This window comes from Maniola jurtina, chromosome 2 (assembly GCF_905333055.1).
Source record: "Maniola jurtina chromosome 2, ilManJurt1.1, whole genome shotgun sequence".
In the NCBI taxonomy this organism is placed as follows: Eukaryota; Metazoa; Arthropoda; class Insecta; order Lepidoptera; family Nymphalidae; genus Maniola; species Maniola jurtina.
In genome coordinates this window covers 14,254,871-14,275,625 of record NC_060030.1, presented here as the reverse complement: position 1 = coordinate 14,275,625, position 20,755 = coordinate 14,254,871, and the positions used below count along the sequence as shown (strand labels likewise).

The window sequence follows — 20,755 nt, the reverse complement described above, 5'->3', positions numbered from 1 at the left end:
CTCGCGCACTGAGGGTTCCGTACTCAGGGATTTTTCCAACATTTTGCACGATAAATCAAAACGGCGCCGAACAGTTTTGGCTGTGCAAGCGAGCTTCTAAAGTTGTCCACCGCGTCAGTACCCTGTACTACAACAACGTTTAACTAGACGCATCCGCTCCTGTACATAGAATGAGAGTTTTATTTACAAGGACTTCTTGATGTCAGCGTAATTGAACATAAGAATCAACTGTCTCAACACACGATTTAATTAGGACTTTGTGGCTAAAACCATAGCCAATCCAACATGATTTTTGTTTTCCCTTCTTTAGGTACCTAGTAATTTTTAGTTCAATCTCCGCAGCAAATGATTTCAATATGAATTCAGCCTAGGAGCCCAACTATAGAAAGATCTGAATAGATACTTACTTGTAAAATTAATTAGGAATCGTGTGCTATCTAGAAAAACGGGGCGGAACAATGGAAGCGAGCTTCGAAAGTTGCCCGTCGCGTCAGTACCCTGTACTACAACGCTTAACTAGACGCATCCGTCTTCTACACAGAATGAGCGTTTTATTTACAAGGACTTCTTGATTTCAACGTAATTGAACACAAGACACGTAATTGAACCCGTAAATTGTCTCAACGCGAGATTTCATTAGACACTTCGTCGCTAAAACCGATTAACAGGGCTCTCTCCGTTACTCGCTTCATACAATCGTAGTTCCAATTTCATTTGAATATTAAGCAACCAAGTCCATGAAATTATGCAGACATATTCTAGAAACTAATATCTATGCCTGTGGTTTTCCAGATTTCCGTTATAATATTTGGTTTCAAAGTTATGCGGTCTTAAAAATTCACATACAAATCTTTGAGCCTCTGTAATTTTAAAACTACATATTTTTAGAAAAATCTAAAACACCACAGGCACAGATATTACTTTCTAGAATATTTCTGCAAAATTTCATGGACTTTGGTTGCTTAATATTCAAATGAAATTGGAACTACGATTGTATGGAGTAAGTGACGGAGAGAGCCCTGTTAATTCCCCTTTGCGAGGCGTTACCGAGAATGGAATTAAAAACTGTAGAGCTTAATGGATATTTTCTTTTTGCAGGAAATAGTTACTTAAATGTCTGTTCAAACAGGCCACACAATATGTGTTAAGTATCTTGACCAAGTTTTGGCCATGGTGACAGGGAGCCTACTACTTAGGTAGGTACACCGAATCACTAGGTAGTAACTTTAATGTGAGAAATGCAAAAGTTGGTTTGTTCTTCAATTACGCCGCAACGGAGCAACGGATCGACGTGATTTTTGCATGGATAAATAGAACTTAAAGACCTGTAGAGTGAAATGGTCACTAACTATTGGGCTTTATAAAAAAGCTCAGTCACTAAGGAGGCGATGGAGAGAGCTATGCCCGAAGTTTTTCTACACGATCAAACAGAAATGAAGAGATCCGTAGAAGAACCAGAGTAACCGACGTAGTCCAACAGAAGTAGTCTAGTTGCGTAGAAGCGGCAATGTGCGGGAAACATAGTTAAGAACTGATATACGAGTCCCAAGATGCTGGAATGGCAACTTCGCTTCGGAAAGGGCAGGCCAGTTTCAGTACGAGGTCGCTATTCTAGCAGTTTGGGACCCCAACATCTGTTGGCTCTCCGAACTTTGTACCCTGTCCATTCCCACTTCAGCTTCGCAACTCGCTGAGCTGACAGGTAGATAAACATAATGGTGGTTTAATATTATGCTCGGTGTACATTTGAGAGTCTTTTGTCAATGACTTCATTCTCTTGACCCATATAACGTGCATTAATTTGGAAGCGCTTTCAGACCTAAATAAAACAAGGCTAAGGTGGCTTCTGAATTATTTATTTACCTTTATATCCCAAGCATCGTAGTATAAATGGCACTCTTTGTTTTGGGACCACTCTATCCCTTCGTATATTCTAGCAACGATGGTTTCACTGATTGTAATAGTTTTATAACATAATATTATGTTAACTTTACACAATGTTAATGTTAATTTTTGTATATTCAATTTTACATGTTATAGACAAATATATGTACACCTACTATACATATAGTAGGTACGCAAAAGGTGGAGGTGGAGCGTCCCCACCCCATTGCCATGTCGACCTGTCGCGGACTATAAGTAGTAGTTTATTTATCTCTAGCTATCAAGGTTCGAACTTTCATGGAACCTATTAAGTAATTTTTTTAGTCAATTAATTCTAACTAATTTGTAAGCGTAATTTCTGACAGACAAGCCCTGTGAGAAGCTACCTAGTCAATCCTGCAGATGCTTACCAGATGTCATACGCTAGTTATTGTAATGATTTATTGTTTTAAGTCTTTAGTCCCTAAAATACGAAAGTAAAATAATTAATAGAAAAGCTTTTTTGCTTTGTAAAGGAGAAAAGTATTAATCCGTGATATATTTTATGCTTGATTTATTAGTCTACCTACAGACAAACGATGTTATTTTAACAGATGCGTTGATGCCATGTTAAGCTTGAAGACTTATTGAAATGATTGAAATCAAAATTATGCTCTTCATGTCCAAATTTTTAAAGTTCCGTACATGAGGGACTCTATTATGCTGTCTGTCTGTATGTCTGTTAGCAGCTCGTAAACCGTAATGGATAAAGAGTTGAAATTTTCAGTGTGTATTTCTATTGCCTCTATACTTAGGGCGGATTTCACCATTCGCTACAGAAACCTAGTTTAATAAAACTAAGTTTAGCTTAACTGAGTTTAAACAAACAATTTGAACTCAGTTTAAGTCAAACCGATTTCACCAGCTCTATACTAATCGCGTTTGGTAAAACTAAGTTTTAGTTGCAAGAACAAAGCGCATTGTCATTGTGCTATACCTGCTCTTTGTTCTTTTTCTTTTCTGGTCGGTGTTGTATGGTGTTTGTCATTGTGTTTCTTTTTAAAGTTTTTATTATTTAAGTATTTGAAATTGATATCAATATAAGTTTTTTTGTTATAGTATTTTGTTTTATTAATTTTGTCGTTATTTTGTATTGTTAGTTGTTGTTGTTTTTACTTTGCTACTAGTTATGTCAAAAAGAAAAAACTCGCTGGCGCCATTTTTGCCGCCAGCGAAAAATTGGCTCTTGCTGAAGTCGTCGAAAGACACTTCAACATTGTCGAAAATAAAAAAACCAACGCGGCTTCATTGGCTGAAAAGCGTGAAGAGTCGATGTGCTTCTTCTCTTGCCATCCATCTTGGACGACGAACAACATATTACATCAGCATCACTATCATCAAAAGCTAATGCCAATCCTCTTTTCATATTGATAATCAGCAAAGATTAGTTTACATTAGTATGAAAATATACACTTGAAAGCTCTCTAAACTCGGTTTAACTGAGCTAAACGTCGAAAATTGGTGGTTTAGAATTTAAAACGAGTTTAGCTTTAACTGCGTTTAATTGACGTCGGTGAAATGCAAACTATGGCCCTAAACTCAGTTATGTGCGTAAACTGAGTTTAGCGTGAACTAATCGCGTTTAGTTTTGTCGGTGAAATTGGCCCTTAGAAGAACAGATAATAAAAACAACATGGTGACATTCAAAACGGCCGCCATGCAAATTAAAAAGTACAGTACGTACAGTAACTATATGATTGTACGGAACCCTTCGTTTGGGAGTCCGACTGACCGGTTTTTTTTTCTTCATCAAAGTACTTAATAGCCCGCTGACGGACAGACGGACGCGGACTGACAGACAGCGGAGGCTTAGTAATAGAGGCAATTGGCACCCTTGGGATACGGAACCCTTAAAATGAGGAACAATGCTTTGAACATCTAAAAACAATCAGGTAATAGAGACCCAAAATCCCACCATAAAATTTTGTTTTATTAGCGAAATATGGGCGGCTAAATCACGGTGCTCACATAAAGTAGGCCTCTTATCAAACGCGATAAAAAACGTCCGTCACAAAATGTAATAATGCTTCACATAAATCCGCATACTTGCGTTGCGGGACTCTGCGATAATAATTTACTGCCAATTGATGTCTTCTTAATAAAAGTCCCGAGTAAGAATATTTTTTTCTCATAAACTTCCTGCAATTTTAATTATTAGATATGTGATCAAAAAACATATTTTTATTTGCGAAAGTTATATTATGTGGGTTGCGTATCCATACTATTATAATATTATTATTAAGTAAGTAGGTACTAAATATCCTTCAGGCTCAAAATGTTGATGGAGTTAAATAGGGCGATTCAACAAATTCTTGAAAAAGCGACAACGCGTTGTCGGTTCCTCTGGTGTGCTGCAAAGGTTCACCCGCTTGCTCGTTTGCTCGTCATCATTATCAGCCTGTGGACATCCACTGTTGCACATAGGCCTTCCTTAAGGAACGCCACCACACACGGTCCTCAGCCTTTCTAATCCAGCCACTTCCCGCCAGCCTCTTTAAACATCGTCGGTCCATCGTGCTTGGAGGGCGTCCCACACTATGCTTGCTTATCCGCGATCTTTGGACTTGGCTGTCTGCCTGTCAAGAAATCTACAGGATACTTTCCGCTGACCTAGAATCATGAAATTTGGCATAGGATGTCTTATAGCACATAAGTGAAGGGAAACATCCAAAACCGTGAATTTGTGGTTTTCAGATTTATTCCTGTATCTGTGCTATAAGACCTACCTACTTGCCAAATTTCATGATTCTAGGGCAACGAGAAGTACCCTATAGGTTTCTTGACAGACAGACAACAAAGTGATCCTATAAGGGTTCCGTTTTTCCTTTTGAGGTACGGAACCCTAAAAATGATATTTTTGTACGGTTGTAGGGATACGGAACCCATCGAATGCGAATCTATCTCGCACCGACCAGTTTTTTAAATGCGATAGTGTGTCCTTACTGTAAACTTACCTAGTAGAGCTTGCATGATAAGAGCGGATATGGAATAGGCAAGCTCGAGAAACAAAGGAATAAAGATTTCATTCAGGTCCGATCAGTCATTCCTAGTTCCTACTAAGTATAATCCATACTTAATATTATAAATGGGAAAGTGTGTCTGTCTGTCTGCTACCTTTTCACGGCCCAACAGTTTAACCGATTCTGACGAAATTTGGTACAAGGTTAGCTTATATCCCGGGGACGGACATAGGCTACTTTTTATCCCGGAAAATCAAAGAGTTCCCACGGGATTCCTAAAAACCCATCCGCTTAACCGATTTGTATGTTTGGTACCGAGGTAGTTTGCGTCCCTGTAATTGACATAGGCATTTTATCCCGGAAAATCAAACAGTTCCCACGCGAGCTTTAAAAACATAAATCCACGCGGACGAAGTCGCGGGCATCCTCTAGTTATTCATATATTTTTTTACTACATTTAAGTAGTCCTCGATCTGAGACAAACTACGGCAAAAGCCAATGTTTACATTAATTTACATCTTCGTCCACTTCCCAAGCTGGAATTCCCAGCTGGAATCTTTGCAAAGCTTTTACCGGCCAGCTCCTCGCTCGACACTCGACATCCTTGAGAATTTGTGACAGACGCAAACCTCAAGACCTCAAGATCGTCGTAAATATTTGTTCTGTACCTCTTAGCGCAGAAGAAGTCTTTCTTAAGACCTCACCGCTTTGAGCGAAAAACTGAAGATATATTTATGTGGATAGGTACCTAGTGTTTAAATTCGCGCCAACTAATAATATTCAAATAGCGCATGAATAATTAGATGTGTAGGTATTTTAGTTTTAGGAAATGCATTACGAACCACTGGTAGATGCATTTGATGCATGTGTTGTGTGTGATGCAATCAAAGTGACAAGGTCAATCCTTTTCCTCTTAAAGAACTTGCGATTTGTACAATCATGCAAAAAAAATCTTAACTTGTAGGTAGGTGCGACGATTACTGAGAAATGTAATTTCCAAACTTTTCCTTAAAAAGAAATATTTAAGCATTAAGTACAAAGTTTCAAGTCCACCTCCGTGAAGGTTATTGAGTAGGTAGCTATACTCGTAAATATAAGTTGTACTTAACTAATATTTATTTTCCATCAGCGCGTACAAATATTTGCCGACGTATCTACCTACCCACGCTTTCGCAACGTTTTCAACTTCGTCCAATTAACACTTCAGCTATAGTTTGTCACTTTAATTAATATTATACTTTGGCTTTGGTTGCGGTGGCTAAATCTACTCATGTCTGTATACGTATGTTATTTTAATTATACTAGGTAAGATATCTACTTATTTCTTTAGGGTGCAATTGCAACAAGTGTAAATTAAAAATTTATAACACCCCCGACAAGTGAAGGTTACAGCAACTAGAATAGAGCTGATAACTTTCAAACGGCTGAACCGATTTTTTTGGATTATAGCTAAGAACACTCTCGATCAAGCCACCTTTCAAACAAAAAAAAACTAAATTAAAATCGGTTCATTAGTTTAGGAGCTACGATGCCACAGACAGATACACAGATACACACGTCAAACTTATAACACCCTTCTTTTTGGGTCGGGCGTTAAAAAAAGAACTCTGGTTTAAATCCACAACTTCATCATCGTCCACAACATTTACCTACTAAAGATATGTCTCTCTTAGATATTTCCATGCTCAACAGTCTGGTGCCGCTGAGTCCATCACTTTCTGCAATTCACTTTTTTTTATATATAAAAACTAGCAGGCCTAACGAGCAGGCGGGTCACATAATGTTAAGTGATTACCGCCGCTCATGAACATTTGCAGCACCAGAGGTACCACCGATGCGTTGCCGGCCTTTCAGGAATTTGTTGGTCCACCCCTTGAATAACACCACTTATCGCCTACTCCTATTGACGGGGCTACCAACACAGCGCTTTTTGATGTAGGGTCGCCAACTGTTGGATCACTGAAGGGTCAGGTTGAGGATGCTCCAGTACCATGAGTATTGTAATGTTTTGACTTTTGGAGGACCTGTGTGGTTTTGTGATGGAATTTGCACCATGCAGATTTGTCTGTTTTTAGCAGATTAGCATGATTCGCTGACCTAGAAACAATTTTCATATGTTGTAAGTAGTAGGTACATAATAACTAATAACATAAATCTTTGTAGACTCATTGATAGGTTAGTAACTGTAATGCCATTTAAATCATTTCACAGATAGCTCCCAAAAAGGGATAGCTCCCAAATAGGTATAAGTATTATGTAGATTTTATAGCACGAATTCAAGAGCAAACCCAGTTTCACCGGTTTAAAGATATTGTTTACACCGGCTCGTTCTGGTTGGAGCATAAACAAAAACCACGTCGACAATGGCGCGGGTCGGTCGGCCTATTTCACACGTTGCCCCTGAGTGACGGATGCAGACAAGTAAGTATCTGGGAGATGGTAATACAGGTAAATAAATAAAAATAAATAAAAATTTATTCAGCTCAACAAAATCACAAAAAAAGAGTAAAAATAAAAATACATTTCATACAAATTATCAATTAAACTTAAGAATAGAAAATACTAAGACCAGTATTGTGTCTGTGGGCTAAAAGGGCTCTGCCTCAGCAAGATGCTGCAGTATTTGCCTACCGCAGCGCTGATTTTTAGGTACGTAAAGACTTCTTCTTCTTTTCTTGTTTAGTGGCTTTTTGTAGTGCCAGAACAGCACAATGCAATTCACCAGTGTCAGATTGGTCGGTAAAAATTCTGTAACTAATTTGAAACTCACTATTTTTTTAACGATTGTAGAGAGCTTCCATGCCCTTTCGATACTATAAATGCGAACATGTGTTTATTTGTTGGTTTATTGGTTTGTCCTTCAATCACTTCGCAACGAAGTAACAGATCGATGTGATATTTTGCATGGGCAGGTATAGACTTAGAGAGTTTATGAATAACGGGCAAGCGAAACTCCTGATGTTAAAATATAGTTACCGGCGTGCTGCGGTTATGAACATTTGCAGTACCAATTCCAAAGGAACAGCCAATGCGTTACAGACTAATTGAAAATTGATCTACCCCTTGAAAACCCCGTAATCTGGAAGTTTATTACACAGAATGTGGAAACACCGCCGCGCCGTAGTAAGTTGGTTCCACAATTTGTATGTACGTGCGAAGAATTTCCTAACAGGATTGGATATCGTGGTCGTAAATGAACTTTCTTGACTTCTACACTTTATTCAGCTTTTACAATATTATGATGTACCTACTAGAGGATGCACGCGGCTTCGCTCGCGTGGATTTCGGTTTTTTTGAATCGATTTTCCGGGATAAAAAGTAGCTTATACCCTTCCCCGGGATGCACCCCAAGCCTGTACCAAATTTCATCAAAATCGGTTCAGCGGTTGGGCCGTGAAAACGTAGCAGTCTGACAGACAGACAAACTCTCGCATTTATAATATAAGTATGGATTTAGTTTTCACACAGCTACCTACCACAGTCCTTCCAGCCCCGGATACGCTGCAGGCTCCGCGCTTGCTTTTATTTCTATTGAAGTCGCATTCTTTTTGTCCTCAGTTGGTTCCGACAAATTTTGTTATTGCTAAGAAGTTGGTTTGTTGGAAATTAAGCACTCAGCCAATTAGTTCTTTGAAGCAGCGCCTTGCACAAAACCAATTTACAAAGATTTTCTAGGTTTGCAGTTTTTGTGCCTTTCGGATTCTTAATGACAAAGATTAGGCCTATGACTATGGGCCTGTTTTAAATAGGTTAACGCCCAATTTACATCTTCATCATCATACGAACAGGTCATTCTAACACTTAACTAGAATGAAAGACATCCTCTACATGATTCCAGTATTTCATAGGCAGTTACTGGATGGTATTTTTTTTCTTTCATTTAAAGTTCCAATTCATTAAAAGCACCCAGATTATTGTTAAGGTTAGAAGCATTGGCATTGAAGTCACAGAATATTATAGCATTAACTTATGCCAGCAGGTCGCTATTTATTATGAAAAAAATTAAGGCATATAAAAACTAGTTTCTAAGCAACAAATTCCGCGGAAGTCTTAAAAAAATTGTCTTGGGTGTACTTAAGGATGTGAAGGGAAAGTATTCATAAGGCGGAGATATGACTGAAGGTTGACCAGACCAGACCAGAGACAATTTAGAAATTATACAAATTGCCTCTGCGTGGAAGATATTGTAGAGGAGAAAATAGAGCACAAATACAACCAACTATGTAACAACTGGATTTGACCCGTACCGGAGATAAGGAAAAAGAAAGAAATATATATACACATAAAAGACATTCAGATGAATCTTTGAAGATTAAAGAAAAAAATATTTTATTAAAAGAAACGACTGAACAGGCTTTGCCTTCATATTTCATAACAACATAAGAATAATTCATCTACGACTGAAGGGGATAAAAATTAAAACTAACAACCAACTATGCGGGGATATTTTTAAAAAGTAGCAATGGATGATGATTTTGATTTTTACAGCGGTCTCCTTAAGTAGGTGCCACATGAAGAGGGCATTTATCAAAATGTGCCTAATTAACTCTCTTAATCTTAATGTTCTTGTGCGTACAACAAAATAGGTCTTGAGGTCAAGTCTCAAGGCGCAATATTATGACAAGTATAGTTATTTCTCGATAGTATTTCCTAAACCAATATACTTAACTATACTTCATTACATTTCATAGAATAAAACAGAATAGGAAGATTTTAGAATAGAAAGATTTTTGTTCAAATACTTTTAAATACTTTGGAATCGTAAAAAATAATTATTGTAACTATCAGCTACTTTTCTTTATTATTTTGTTTATCCAAAACAAATTATTGCGTAAATTCCTACTTGCAGTCTTGCTTGCAGTCTAAGCTTGCATTAATTTCATTTCAAGGTTAATGCCCCAAATTCATACCTACTTAAGGAGCATGAGACGGGTCTGCCCGCGAAATTCAAAATTAATTTGGTTTTTCGCAATTTGTAAACTAATACAACAAAGTAGGCTTATAGCAATTTAATTGCGGCAATGACACTATCATCTCCACATGTTTGTATAAAAATCTTTACTTGAAAGGGTCCAGTTTAAGAAATTAGTTATAGTATCGACTAATTTGTGAGTAACTCACCTCAAACTCATTATTTTGACTAATTTCTTAAACTGAACACTTTCAAGTAAAGATTTTTATGTAAACCTGTGAAGATGATACTGCCATTTGCGGAATTACTACCTACTAAAGATTTAAAACAAACATGAATAGATGAATCAACGAAAACTTAACACCATAGCCTTTTGTACTTTCGTAGTGATTCATTCGGCATTCGGCAATGTCGGCAATAAACTCGACGACGGCCACGCGCCCTAAAATGAAACATAAATAGTATCTACGACTTGCACACAGCTGTGGTTCTTGTTGCTTGACAGGCTGGCTGGTGTTCACTCGGCTTTCTCCCAAACGTGGGCGATACGCTACTACTGTTCAGTATTGATGGTACGGGCAATGTGATTAATTGTGCATTTAAAATAATACCCAAATCTGTGGGCATTACGACAATCTACATGCATTTCTTGACAGACGGGTGTACACTCGACTTTCTCCCAAACGTGGGCGATACGCTACTACTATCGAGTATTGATGATACGGGCAATGTGATAAATTGTGCATTTAAAATAATGCCTAAATCTCTGCGCACTACGAGAATCCACATGCAATTTTTGACAGATGGGTCTCTCGGCTTTCTCTCAAACGTGGGCGATACGGGGTTACTTCCGAGTTTCGATGTAGGTAAATTGTGCATTTTAAATAATACCCAACATGATCCAGATTCTCCGCGCCCTAAAACAAAACCTAAAACACAAATAAAACCTACCTCATGCACACAGCTGTTTCTTAACAGTCTCTTTCTTCCTGCAAACGTGGGCGATGAGCGGTTACTATCAAGTTTTGGTGCTTCAGGCAAAGTGAGTAATAAGGGATCTCCCTTATTGTGAATCTGTATATGAATAGTGCCTAGATAAATGAAACTAGTAGCAGATAATCGGCTTTAAAAATTGACCTTAATGTATTTGATAAATAATTTAAGGTCGCGGTGAGGTTTTTTACTATGAATGAGTAAAAAAGTTATAGTACAATTTAATTGGGTTAGTCAAGGTTATTTTTATGATACCTAGTAAAAGAGCGCGGTATCAAATTTGGACATCAATCATATTAGCTGGTGGACTCTCGAAAATATAACCGAAGCATTTTGAATATTCAAAATGCCTAGACTATATTATAGACTCTGACAATAAATTCAGACAATAAATCAGTGTCCTAACACTGGAATTCATAATCAAGATAGGGGCTTCTTTAGGGGATCATTGCACGTCGTATTGAATGGTCCCCTAAAGAAGCCCCTGTCTTGACTATGAATATAAGTGTTTTGACGCTTGATTCAACTCGTTCATAATATTTATTATCCGGGAATTATTTATAATGCCTTCATTACTCATTTGGCCCACAACATCGACACCTCGTTCCCATTCATGATCTTAGCGATAAAGATACGAGTAGATATAATGTGTAGGTGGGAGATATACAAGTATCTACAGTTTACACACGATACCACGCCGTCGAAACCAAAAAAACAACATCAAATCGATGGGAAAGGATCACGATAACGAATGTTTACCTGACGATTACTGAATACTGACTCGTTCAAGGTAACGATAACATAATGGACACAGCGATGCGTGCAACTGCAGCTCCATAATAGCATTTACAATCACGGCCTTATAGAAGAATTTAGAGCGACGACACTATGCATGAGACAGTCGTACAACTCGTGTTGACATTGAAAGTTACGCAAGATTCATATTTGATACACACGTCGTTTTGTTTGGGGCTAGACATGAGACAATACCGGTCCGACTGGCGAGTAGTGCCTATTGCGGATTGCCTACTCACAAAAAGCCGGAATGCCGCGTTTAAAGACGGTCCCCCTTACCTCTGTCGCTCGAACATATCCTGCGAGGGCTATACAAGACAGCCATACGTATATGCTCAAATGCATCACAACTTCGGTGACAGCCTCCTCGCACTAATATGTACCACAACACTGTAACACAGCACAAAACAATATGTTATGTTATTGCACTAGCACTGTACACACGAGCACAACAGCGCGGCGAGCGACATGCGTCGTCGATTTGAGTTTGTAGTAAACTGAGAGCTTGGCGCTCGCTTCACTACGTCGTCGCGGCCGCAATTCGACTCGCTGCTACTTCATTGATGTGGATTTGCTTTCGGTCGTCGCCCGATGGTCGATGAAGCTCTATTTCGCGTCACGCACTCCGATTTATTACGTTTACTCTCACCGGAATAATGTAGTTGGGTTCACGCTGTACAAAACACGGGCTTCCATAGTTCGGGAGTAAGTAAGGAGTCACTTACTCGTAGATACTAGGTACATCCGGCACGAAGGACCAAAAATAATTGTAGAATAGGTACCTAAACATGTTTCAACAAATAAATAGCACAATAGGTACCTACTAATTGTTTCTGAAACAGAAATTTGGTTAGTCTTATTAAATAATTATTATTGGAAATAATTTACGCAACAATATCTAAGGACTAACTTACAAAGTCTACTAAATATTAGGTACAGTCGGGTATTTTAATGAAATCTGTGGAAATCATTAGAAATGTCTCTTTGAAACATAAGCTAGAAGGCACCAACTTATCTAGGTACCTAACTACCACCGAGGCATAAAATAACATAAATACATAACTAATAATATATATGTATGTAGGTAAACCTACCCAACCACCTAGGTCTAGGAACTTAAGTAGGTAGGTAGGTTTAAGATTTGCACAGATACCTAACTATACCTATGGAACAGATTTTGTTTTGGCAAATGCCCACTGGCAAGTTTTCTTGTTAAAGTCTATTGTGTATTAACAAAAATATCATTTTCTATAAGTACCTACATACTTAAGTAAGTTCTTAGTACCTCTACCAAGCTTTCCACTACCTACTACACAAAATCGTCTTCTAAGTAGTAACTTTTGTATGTATCTACAGTAGTAGATACATACAAAACTTGAACAAGTTGACTTACTGCAAAAACTGACATCTGCAAGAAATTGCGGAAGTTAGGTAGGTCCCTACATCTACTTGCCTGTGGACATTTGACCTAAGCAATAAGCTTTGTGACTGAATATTGCACTTGCGCTATGCAACAAGCAATAGCTAGGTAGGTATGCATGCATTAACTTCAGCTATTTTATGAGATGGGTACTTACCTACTTGTAATTACCTAGGTACACACTACTCACACATATGAATTAATTGTAGATCATCGGGATTCTATAGTAGGTACTACTACTAGGTAGGTACAAAAACTAACTAGGTAGGTACTATGTTCCTATCTACAAAAAAATCATTAATAAAATAACATAACTTACTTTTACGCTTCCGTGTTTGACCTACCTGCACATGTCTACGATTTTGAGTAAAGTTTTAGAAAAACTAAAACTCCACAATCCACGCAAGACAACAAAAAATAATAAAAATACAAACAAGAAATTGAGTACTCTATGTTACTGTACTGTACCTAATTATTTTAATTCAAGTAAAACCCCTTCGATTTTAAATACCTTGAAATAACGATAGGTACCCACTTAGTAAAAAACAAAAAATCTTTAAAACATGACCGGCCATTTTCAAATTTTTTATTACCCACAGCAATCATAGACAACAACATCCAAGACAGATCATTACAGATACGGTAAATCATAGACAAACCTGTCAAAAATCATATGAATATTTTTAAAATAAATATATAGATACATAGATATTAAGATATAATTAAAATTTATTTTCGTCTTAATTTTATAATTTTGCAGAATAATAATTAAATTATAACTTAGTATGACATAACGAGTAGCGACATCTTCAATGTCGGAGTTGTACCATTTCTGAGTAGTTTTACATCATAGTTTAAAAACATTCCGACAGATGGCACTATTACATATCAGGGCCACAGACCACGAATATTGCATTTGATTCTGTAAATAATTTTTAATTTACTTTTCTAATATCATTTTTTCTAATCTGTTTACTATTGTAGCTACCTCTTACTACCTACCTATTATTTTATTAAAAAAAATTGCTAGCATCGGAGTAAAAAACTCTAGAACCGTTAAATTGTACCAGGTGGCAGGTCGAGGTGGAGATGATTTTAATAGTAAAAACATAAAATAAAACTGTCTATGATTAATAAAACACACGTATTGCCTGTACAATATATTTGATGTCACAAACTCACAACACTAAGTACTAAACAAAATAAAAGCGATTGACATCTTAACACTGTACCAATTACCATATATTTTATGATCATTTTACAGTAGAATAAGTTTAATAAAAACAGGACTTTTTGGATGTCTGACGTCCATTAGAAGATAGGGTTAGTTAATTCTGTCAATCATGATTGATGGAACAGAGAATTGTCTAGATATTTGCAAATTATTGTTTACAAATATAAGTCATCCTGTTAAACCTGCCCGGCTAGCATGGGCAGAAGATAAAAATTATATCCCCTGATTATATCCACTGATGTCATAGAAATCAGTGGATATAATCGGGGATATAATTTTTATCTACTGCCCATGCTAGCCGGGCTGGGGGACATTAGGTTAGGTAAGGCACGTCGAATTGAACTTAAATGAGGCGACTGATTTGACAAGAGATTCGACTCGGCGCACTGCAGCGTAAATATATAGGCAGTGAAATTATGATTTGATTCGACAGGGCTCGGCGAGCCCAGTGGACGCCAGCCCTTATACAGCAGGATATCCGTCAGTCACACTCGCAACTGTGGCAGAGACAGCAAAACCTATCATCTAATGGACATTTAGGATAAATTGGTGTTTATAATCTACTTTTCAGGGTTCATTCCAGCCATTTGCTCTTTGTGGCGACGGATAGCATCCTCGTGGCGTTTAATCTGCTCTTGGTGAAAGGCAATCTCTTTGTCTAAATGCCCCCTCAAGTTGGCCAACTGTTCTTTTTGCTGTAAATAAAAAAAAAACATTAACATGGGCTAATATTATTTATTTGGTTGTTCATAAATCTTTGAACCAAAACCGATGAAGTGTGTGTTGAGCTACAATTATAAATCATCAGGTGGGTCACAATATACTAGCTATTTTTCCTAACAACTTCATCTGAGTGATTTTCAATGAAAATATGACTCAAGTTAATTTTATAGGCTGTCGTTATTAATAAATCGCTATGAATGACAGTTGTGAGTTGTACCACTTTACGGAAGATTTATTTGTTATATTGATTGATAATCTTGCCATCATTATTATCAAACCAACCCTAGCCTGCAGTGCTACTGAGCAAAGGTCTCCTCTCAGAAAGAGAAGGGTTTAGGCTATAATTCTCTACTACACTGCCCAAGTGCAGCTTGGCTGACTTCACACAATTTTGAGAACATTATGGAGAACTCTCAGGCATGCAGGTTTCCTCACAATGTTTTCCTCCACTGCTAAACAAGTGATATTTAAATGGTTAAAAAGCAAGTAACTCTGAAAAGTTAAAGAGGCATGCCCGGGATCAAACCCTCAACCCCATGAATAGAAACCCAACATCTTAAGCACCACTAGGCTATCACCACTTAATCTTGCCCTAGTAGTTCATCATCATGAATGATATACATCCACAGATGGACATAGGTTTCTTTTAGGTCCTTTCACACACACCACTGTCTTGCACCGTCTGAATGGGAGCTGCTGGTCCCTGCAACTTGTTTGATGTTGTCTGTCTCCCTAGTTGAGGGTCTTCCAATGCTGCGCCTTCCAGTGCGAAATCACCATTCTAGCTCCTTGGATGGCTTAGCCATAATGGTTAATGAATAGCTACTAACTGAATGTTCGACTTATACCTTTTTGTAGAAGTATTCATCTTCCCTAGCAGCCTCCATCTTGCCAAACGCACCACCAGCTTCACGGATGGCACCACCGCCACCTCCACCCTTTCCAGCGCCAGAGCCTGGCTCACCAGCATACATTCTGGAAACATGCATCCAGCACTTTATTATCAAATACTAAGCTGGGCTTCAAGCCATACAAAAGCTTTAGTTTTGGTTTTGGATTAGGATTTTACCTGGATCAATAATATCTTACATTCATAAATTTTGAGCCAATCTATTATTATTAAAACTGGAACCAAATCCAACAGAGCTAATTCTACATTTGAAGTCAATGATGTGTTATACTTATAGCCTATAGGGTAGATAGTCCTTTTCCTAATGAATGTATGATAACAAAGTCAAAGTCAAAATCATTCATTCAAAGTAGGTACAATTGTACTCCTTTTGATAGTCGAAATTGTTAAATTTATATGATATAGTGGTGATAATTAATTACGTAAATATACATAATATAAACAAAATTTGCAATTGCCTTTCAAATTTGTTTTAAAAGACATGTGTATTGACCTTAAATAATATCAATGGAAATCGCAATGCACAAAGTAATAAGATTTTAAATAATACAATGCATGCATAAAATATGAGAAATACAAGGTTTATGTACTACTTTCCTATTTTATATAGCTAGCAACACATTCATGGATATTTAAAAGTCTATAGTACATTTATTGATATTGTCCCCTGTGCACTAATATAACCTAAGCCTCAAATTATCCTGCATTCATTGTAGTCACTGTATCATGCAAAAACTTACACCACAATAATATCACATGACATGTAACTACTGAATTTAATTATTACCTGGTTGATGTCTAAATTCAAGTAGGTTTGTTGTTTTTCCAATCTAATATGTATGCTATGCTTATGCCAACTGCAATGACTTAGCTGATAAGCTAATTTCGCCTAAGAACGGAGTCGATAGGGGTTAATTTTGATTGTGAATTACAACGAATACAGAAATCACCAAGGGCACCTCGCCAAATCTAATTTAATAAATGAATGATATTTACAAACATATTTACACTGTAGGGTATGTTTTAGTAAGCAGCTAGGTTTCAAAATTTCTTTTATTTTTAAATCTAAGAAGGTAGGATGAGTAGCTGATAGGTTAGGATTGCGTAACAACCGGCTCGGAATATCTTACCTAACTGAAATTGCACGTAATACGGGAGTTCTTGTCCTTGCTAAGAAATTCATGATTGCTTACAAAATTTTCTGTACTATTAATTGTAAATGAATAAAACTTTGCAGATTTTTCACAAAGATTTTTATCTTTCAACTTCAAATTTCAATTTCAAAATGACATTGACAATTGATTGACAATTAGTGAAATTGACATAATATCCACAGACTAAAAACATAGCATGTGATTGGGATAGTTCTAGATAATTTTAAATAAAAAGTTAATTAAAAATAAAATTACACTCTTCAAAGTACTAAAAATTATTCTTATCTAAATTAAAAGGTTAAAAAGCTGCAGCCTGTGAGGGGCAGCTTATCCTCACTTAGTTTGTGAAAATGCCCATAGATGGCGCTGCTCTTTAGATAAAACCCAAAACCTAACCGAAAATCTATCCACAACTGTCGGAAAATAAAATACAAATGAATGATGAATCAAACTTTTGAAATAAGTTTCCATTATTGCTGTTCAGACCAAACTTTTTTTTGTATGATCATTATTATATTTCTTATCTTGTTCTTATCAATCAATCTGACTGAGTGGAGTTTATTACACCGTAATTGCACGACTTGTACTATCCTACATTTACCATGAAGATAAACTGCCTGCATAAAATTAGGCTTTTTACTTACGCCATTTCTCGGTTTTTCATCCAAAGAATATGTTTCAGTTTTTGTTCTGCAATAATCTTATTTAGTTCGGCAGTTTCTCGCATAGCCCTAAAGACTTGGCGTTCTTCTTTCAAGGATTCTATTTTTAGTTGTTTTTCTGTGACTGAATACCTGAAAAAATTGTAGAGTATAATTAAAACCTTCAAAGCAACAGTGAATAGATTTTATTATATTAGACTAGCTGATGCCCGCGACTTCGTCCGCGAGGATTAAGGATTTAAAAAATCCTGTGGGAACTCTTTTTTTTCCGGGATTAGTCTATGTCACTCTCCAGGTTTTTAACTAAGTATACTTACCCGTGCAGAAAATCACGTCAATCCTTTGCGTCGTGATTGAAGGACAAACCAACAAATAAACACATTCACATTACAATATGGGTAGTAAATGGCACCTAAGGATACCCACGTTCACGATTTGTGAAGTCTGCTAAATCACACTTGACCAGCGTGGTAGACTATGGCTGAACTTTCCCATTCTGAGAGGAGATCCGTGCTCAGTAGCGAGCTGGTGATGCATTGATCATGATGATGATTATGACTCACTTTAAAAACTCTTGCTTTTCTGTATCAACTGGCACACTCGCCCCACTATCCTCTAAAAGTGTAGGTTCAGTCATGGAACTGGCAGATTTCTTGTTAATTATATTCTCCTGATTCTCCACGGGATCTTCAGCGCCCATAATTTCAGTTGACTCGGAAACACATGACGAGGATGCTCTTGTATCGTTGACTTTTTCCTGTAAGCTCTCTTGGTATAGATTGGTGTTACTGCAGCTTGGTTGGCTAGTATCTCTGTGAAATGAATGTTTATGAAAATATAGTTTTTAGAGATCCGTACCTCAAAAGGAAAAACGGAACCCATATAGGATCACTTTGTTGTCTGTCTGGCTGTCTGTCCGTCTGTCCGTCGTGTCTGTCAAGAAACCTATAGGGTAGGTACTTCCCGTTGACCTAGAATTATGAAATTTGGCAGGTTGGTAGGTCTTATAGTACAAGCAAAGGAAAATTTCAATTTTCAAAGTAAGATAACTGTGGGGTAAAGGGGGGGAGTATGAGTATCGGCCATTTCAAAATATTTATTATTTGTTGATATAGGCTATAGCGGCAATAGATATACACGTTGACGAGATACAACGCGCTGACAGACAGACGGACGGACGGACGGACAGCGGAGGCTTAGTCCCGTCCCGTTGGCATTCTTCGAGTGTGGAACCATAATAATAGGTAGTCATGCCATAGATATACCTACTAAATATCACGTGGTTTTGTAACGGTTATGAAGGTATAAAATATAACCGCGGTCGAAAGCTTCTACCAGACGACCGCAAAGACAATGTAATTTCAGTGTTAAGAGTCTGCTCTGCATGATCTCTCCAAGTCGAGCGTGAGTACCTACAGTCCTACATGCTACACGAATCAACATTTAACTTGCGGGAGATCCCTAATCGGTATTTTATAGGATATATTTCGGAGAGTGTGCACAGGAACTTTTCGATCTTGTCCCCCCTTCACCATTTTACCACCGAACCGCAAGACGTCGGGCGAGTTTCCATCCTTATGTCGTCGACATTCCATCTACACGCACAAAACGTTTTGCGTCTTCATTCCTCATACGCATGGCTAAGGTTTGGAATACTCTTCCGCGATCTGTGTTTCCTACCAATTACAATCCGGGTATCTTTAAAACAAGAGTGAATAGGCACCTTCTAGGTAAAGGCGTCCCATCTTAGACCACATCATCACTTTCCATCAGGTGTGATTGTGGTCAAGCGCTTACCTATGATGAATAAAAAAATAAATAAAAAAAAAAGATACTCAAGAGTGAGATGGACGGTGTTTTAACAATGCAAATTATTTATTATCATTTTGAAAATTAAATAAAATTATTATTTTGAAAACTAACCAACACTTTTAAACAAATCTGACATACATACTTACGAGTATTTGAAATTATTTTAATTAAAGTTTGTTTTCTAAAAGCTGTTAGTTTTTCAATTTTGTTGTTTTTACATAGTGTATTTTTACATATTCATATAAATATTTTAGATAGTAAGTCATAACTTTTGAAATACATGTTATTTTATTTGATTTATTGGTGTCGCGCGTCAAAAATGAAGAGAGAAATAGTTAATAGGCTTAAAATTTCAAACCACAGTCTTAAGATTTATTTTATTTTACTCGGCAATCTTGATACTGCAATCTCACCTGGTGATAATTTAGTGATGATGCAGTCTAAGATAGAAGCGGGCTAACCTAGAAAGGGTATGGCAGTTTTCATTACACCCATGATACTCTATACACTAAAGTTAAACTATAAGATAACTTAATAACAAAAAATAGCTCACTCATCAATGCTTTCAGTCTTAATTTCAATGTTAGTTGTCATAGTTGTTTCGTTCGACTCCTTCTCGTCCTTAAGTACTCCATCCTTAATTAAATCTAGTAAGTTACACACTTCAAAGGACTGCCTCGAATATTTATTTACCACGCCTGCGTTATGGACAATTTCATCGCGAGCGATGCGTCTCATGTTCTGCCATTGGGTTTTAACCTTCTTGATGGACAGTCCAGTGAATTTGTTACCGAACTTCACAGCTAGTTTACGTAGGATATCGTTCCACGCTACATCTTTTTCCTCGGAATGGTTAGGTCCATTGTTAGGTTTAGTGATAACCACTTCCTTGTGCTCTTTGATTAGTTCCAGCAGGTATTGTTTTTCTTCGGGCGACCAATTCGGAGTCCTAGCACGCTTGCTCGCTATTCTAACCATTTTTCGCGACACCTCCCGCGGATCGTGCCTAATTTTTTGCAACGTTTTATTACAAACGATGCACTCAACGTCCAAATATATCGGTTTCCACATTTAAAAACAAACGAACAGCGAAACGATTGAAATCTGACAGCGAATGCGCTAACTGCAACTCGGCTGCCTCGGCTGTTTAAAAACTTTTCTCGCAATGAGGTTCCTTCCGTATTTAGCGAATTTAACTTTTCGAACTAATGAAAATACATGAAATAATTTCAGTTAGGCTACGACTTTATTTTTTCA

The 20,755-nt window shown here is 37.3% G+C and overlaps 2 protein-coding genes across 3 annotated transcripts in view; both read right to left on the bottom strand.

Annotated features, from left to right (window-relative positions):
• LOC123871599 (syndecan) overlaps window positions 1–12,111 on the bottom strand; it is a 310,798-nt gene extending 298,687 nt beyond the window's left edge. Inside the window, exon 1 of one of the 2 annotated variants that reach the window (XM_045915500.1) lies at window positions 11,863–12,111. In XM_045915500.1, the coding sequence (XP_045771456.1) occupies window positions 11,863–11,928 (66 nt within the window). In that variant the 5' untranslated portion in view covers window positions 11,929–12,111. The remainder of the gene's footprint in view (window positions 1–11,862) is intronic. The other variant, XM_045915491.1, reaches the window with a different exon arrangement.
• Window positions 12,112–14,543: 2,432 nt separating this feature from the next.
• Window positions 14,544–20,496, bottom strand: LOC123872826. The gene is made up of 7 exons (XM_045917380.1): window positions 20,052–20,496; window positions 18,250–18,498; window positions 17,669–17,818; window positions 17,590–17,615; window positions 17,001–17,058; window positions 15,809–15,935; window positions 14,544–14,932 (listed from the first exon to the last, which is right to left on the bottom strand). The coding sequence occupies exons 1-7, from the start codon at window positions 20,474–20,476 to the stop codon at window positions 14,798–14,800; spliced, it is 1,170 nt and encodes a 389-aa protein (XP_045773336.1). The 5' UTR covers window positions 20,477–20,496; the 3' UTR covers window positions 14,544–14,797.
• Between the last annotated feature and the right edge of the window lie 259 nt (window positions 20,497–20,755).

Bases quoted from the DNA above. Each gene is read 5' to 3' on its own strand.
- LOC123872826 (XM_045917380.1), bottom strand. From the start codon at position 20,476: ATGGTTAGAATAGCGAGCAAGCGTGCTAGGACTCCGAATTGGTCGCCC. The intron at 18,499-20,051 runs GTGAGCTATTTT...TTCATTTCACAG, and splicing joins AAGACTGAAAGCATTGATGA to AGATACTAGCCAACCAAGCT. The intron at 17,819-18,249 runs GTGAGTCATAAT...CAATTTTTTCAG, and splicing joins GAAAAGCAAGAGTTTTTAAA to GTATTCAGTCACAGAAAAAC.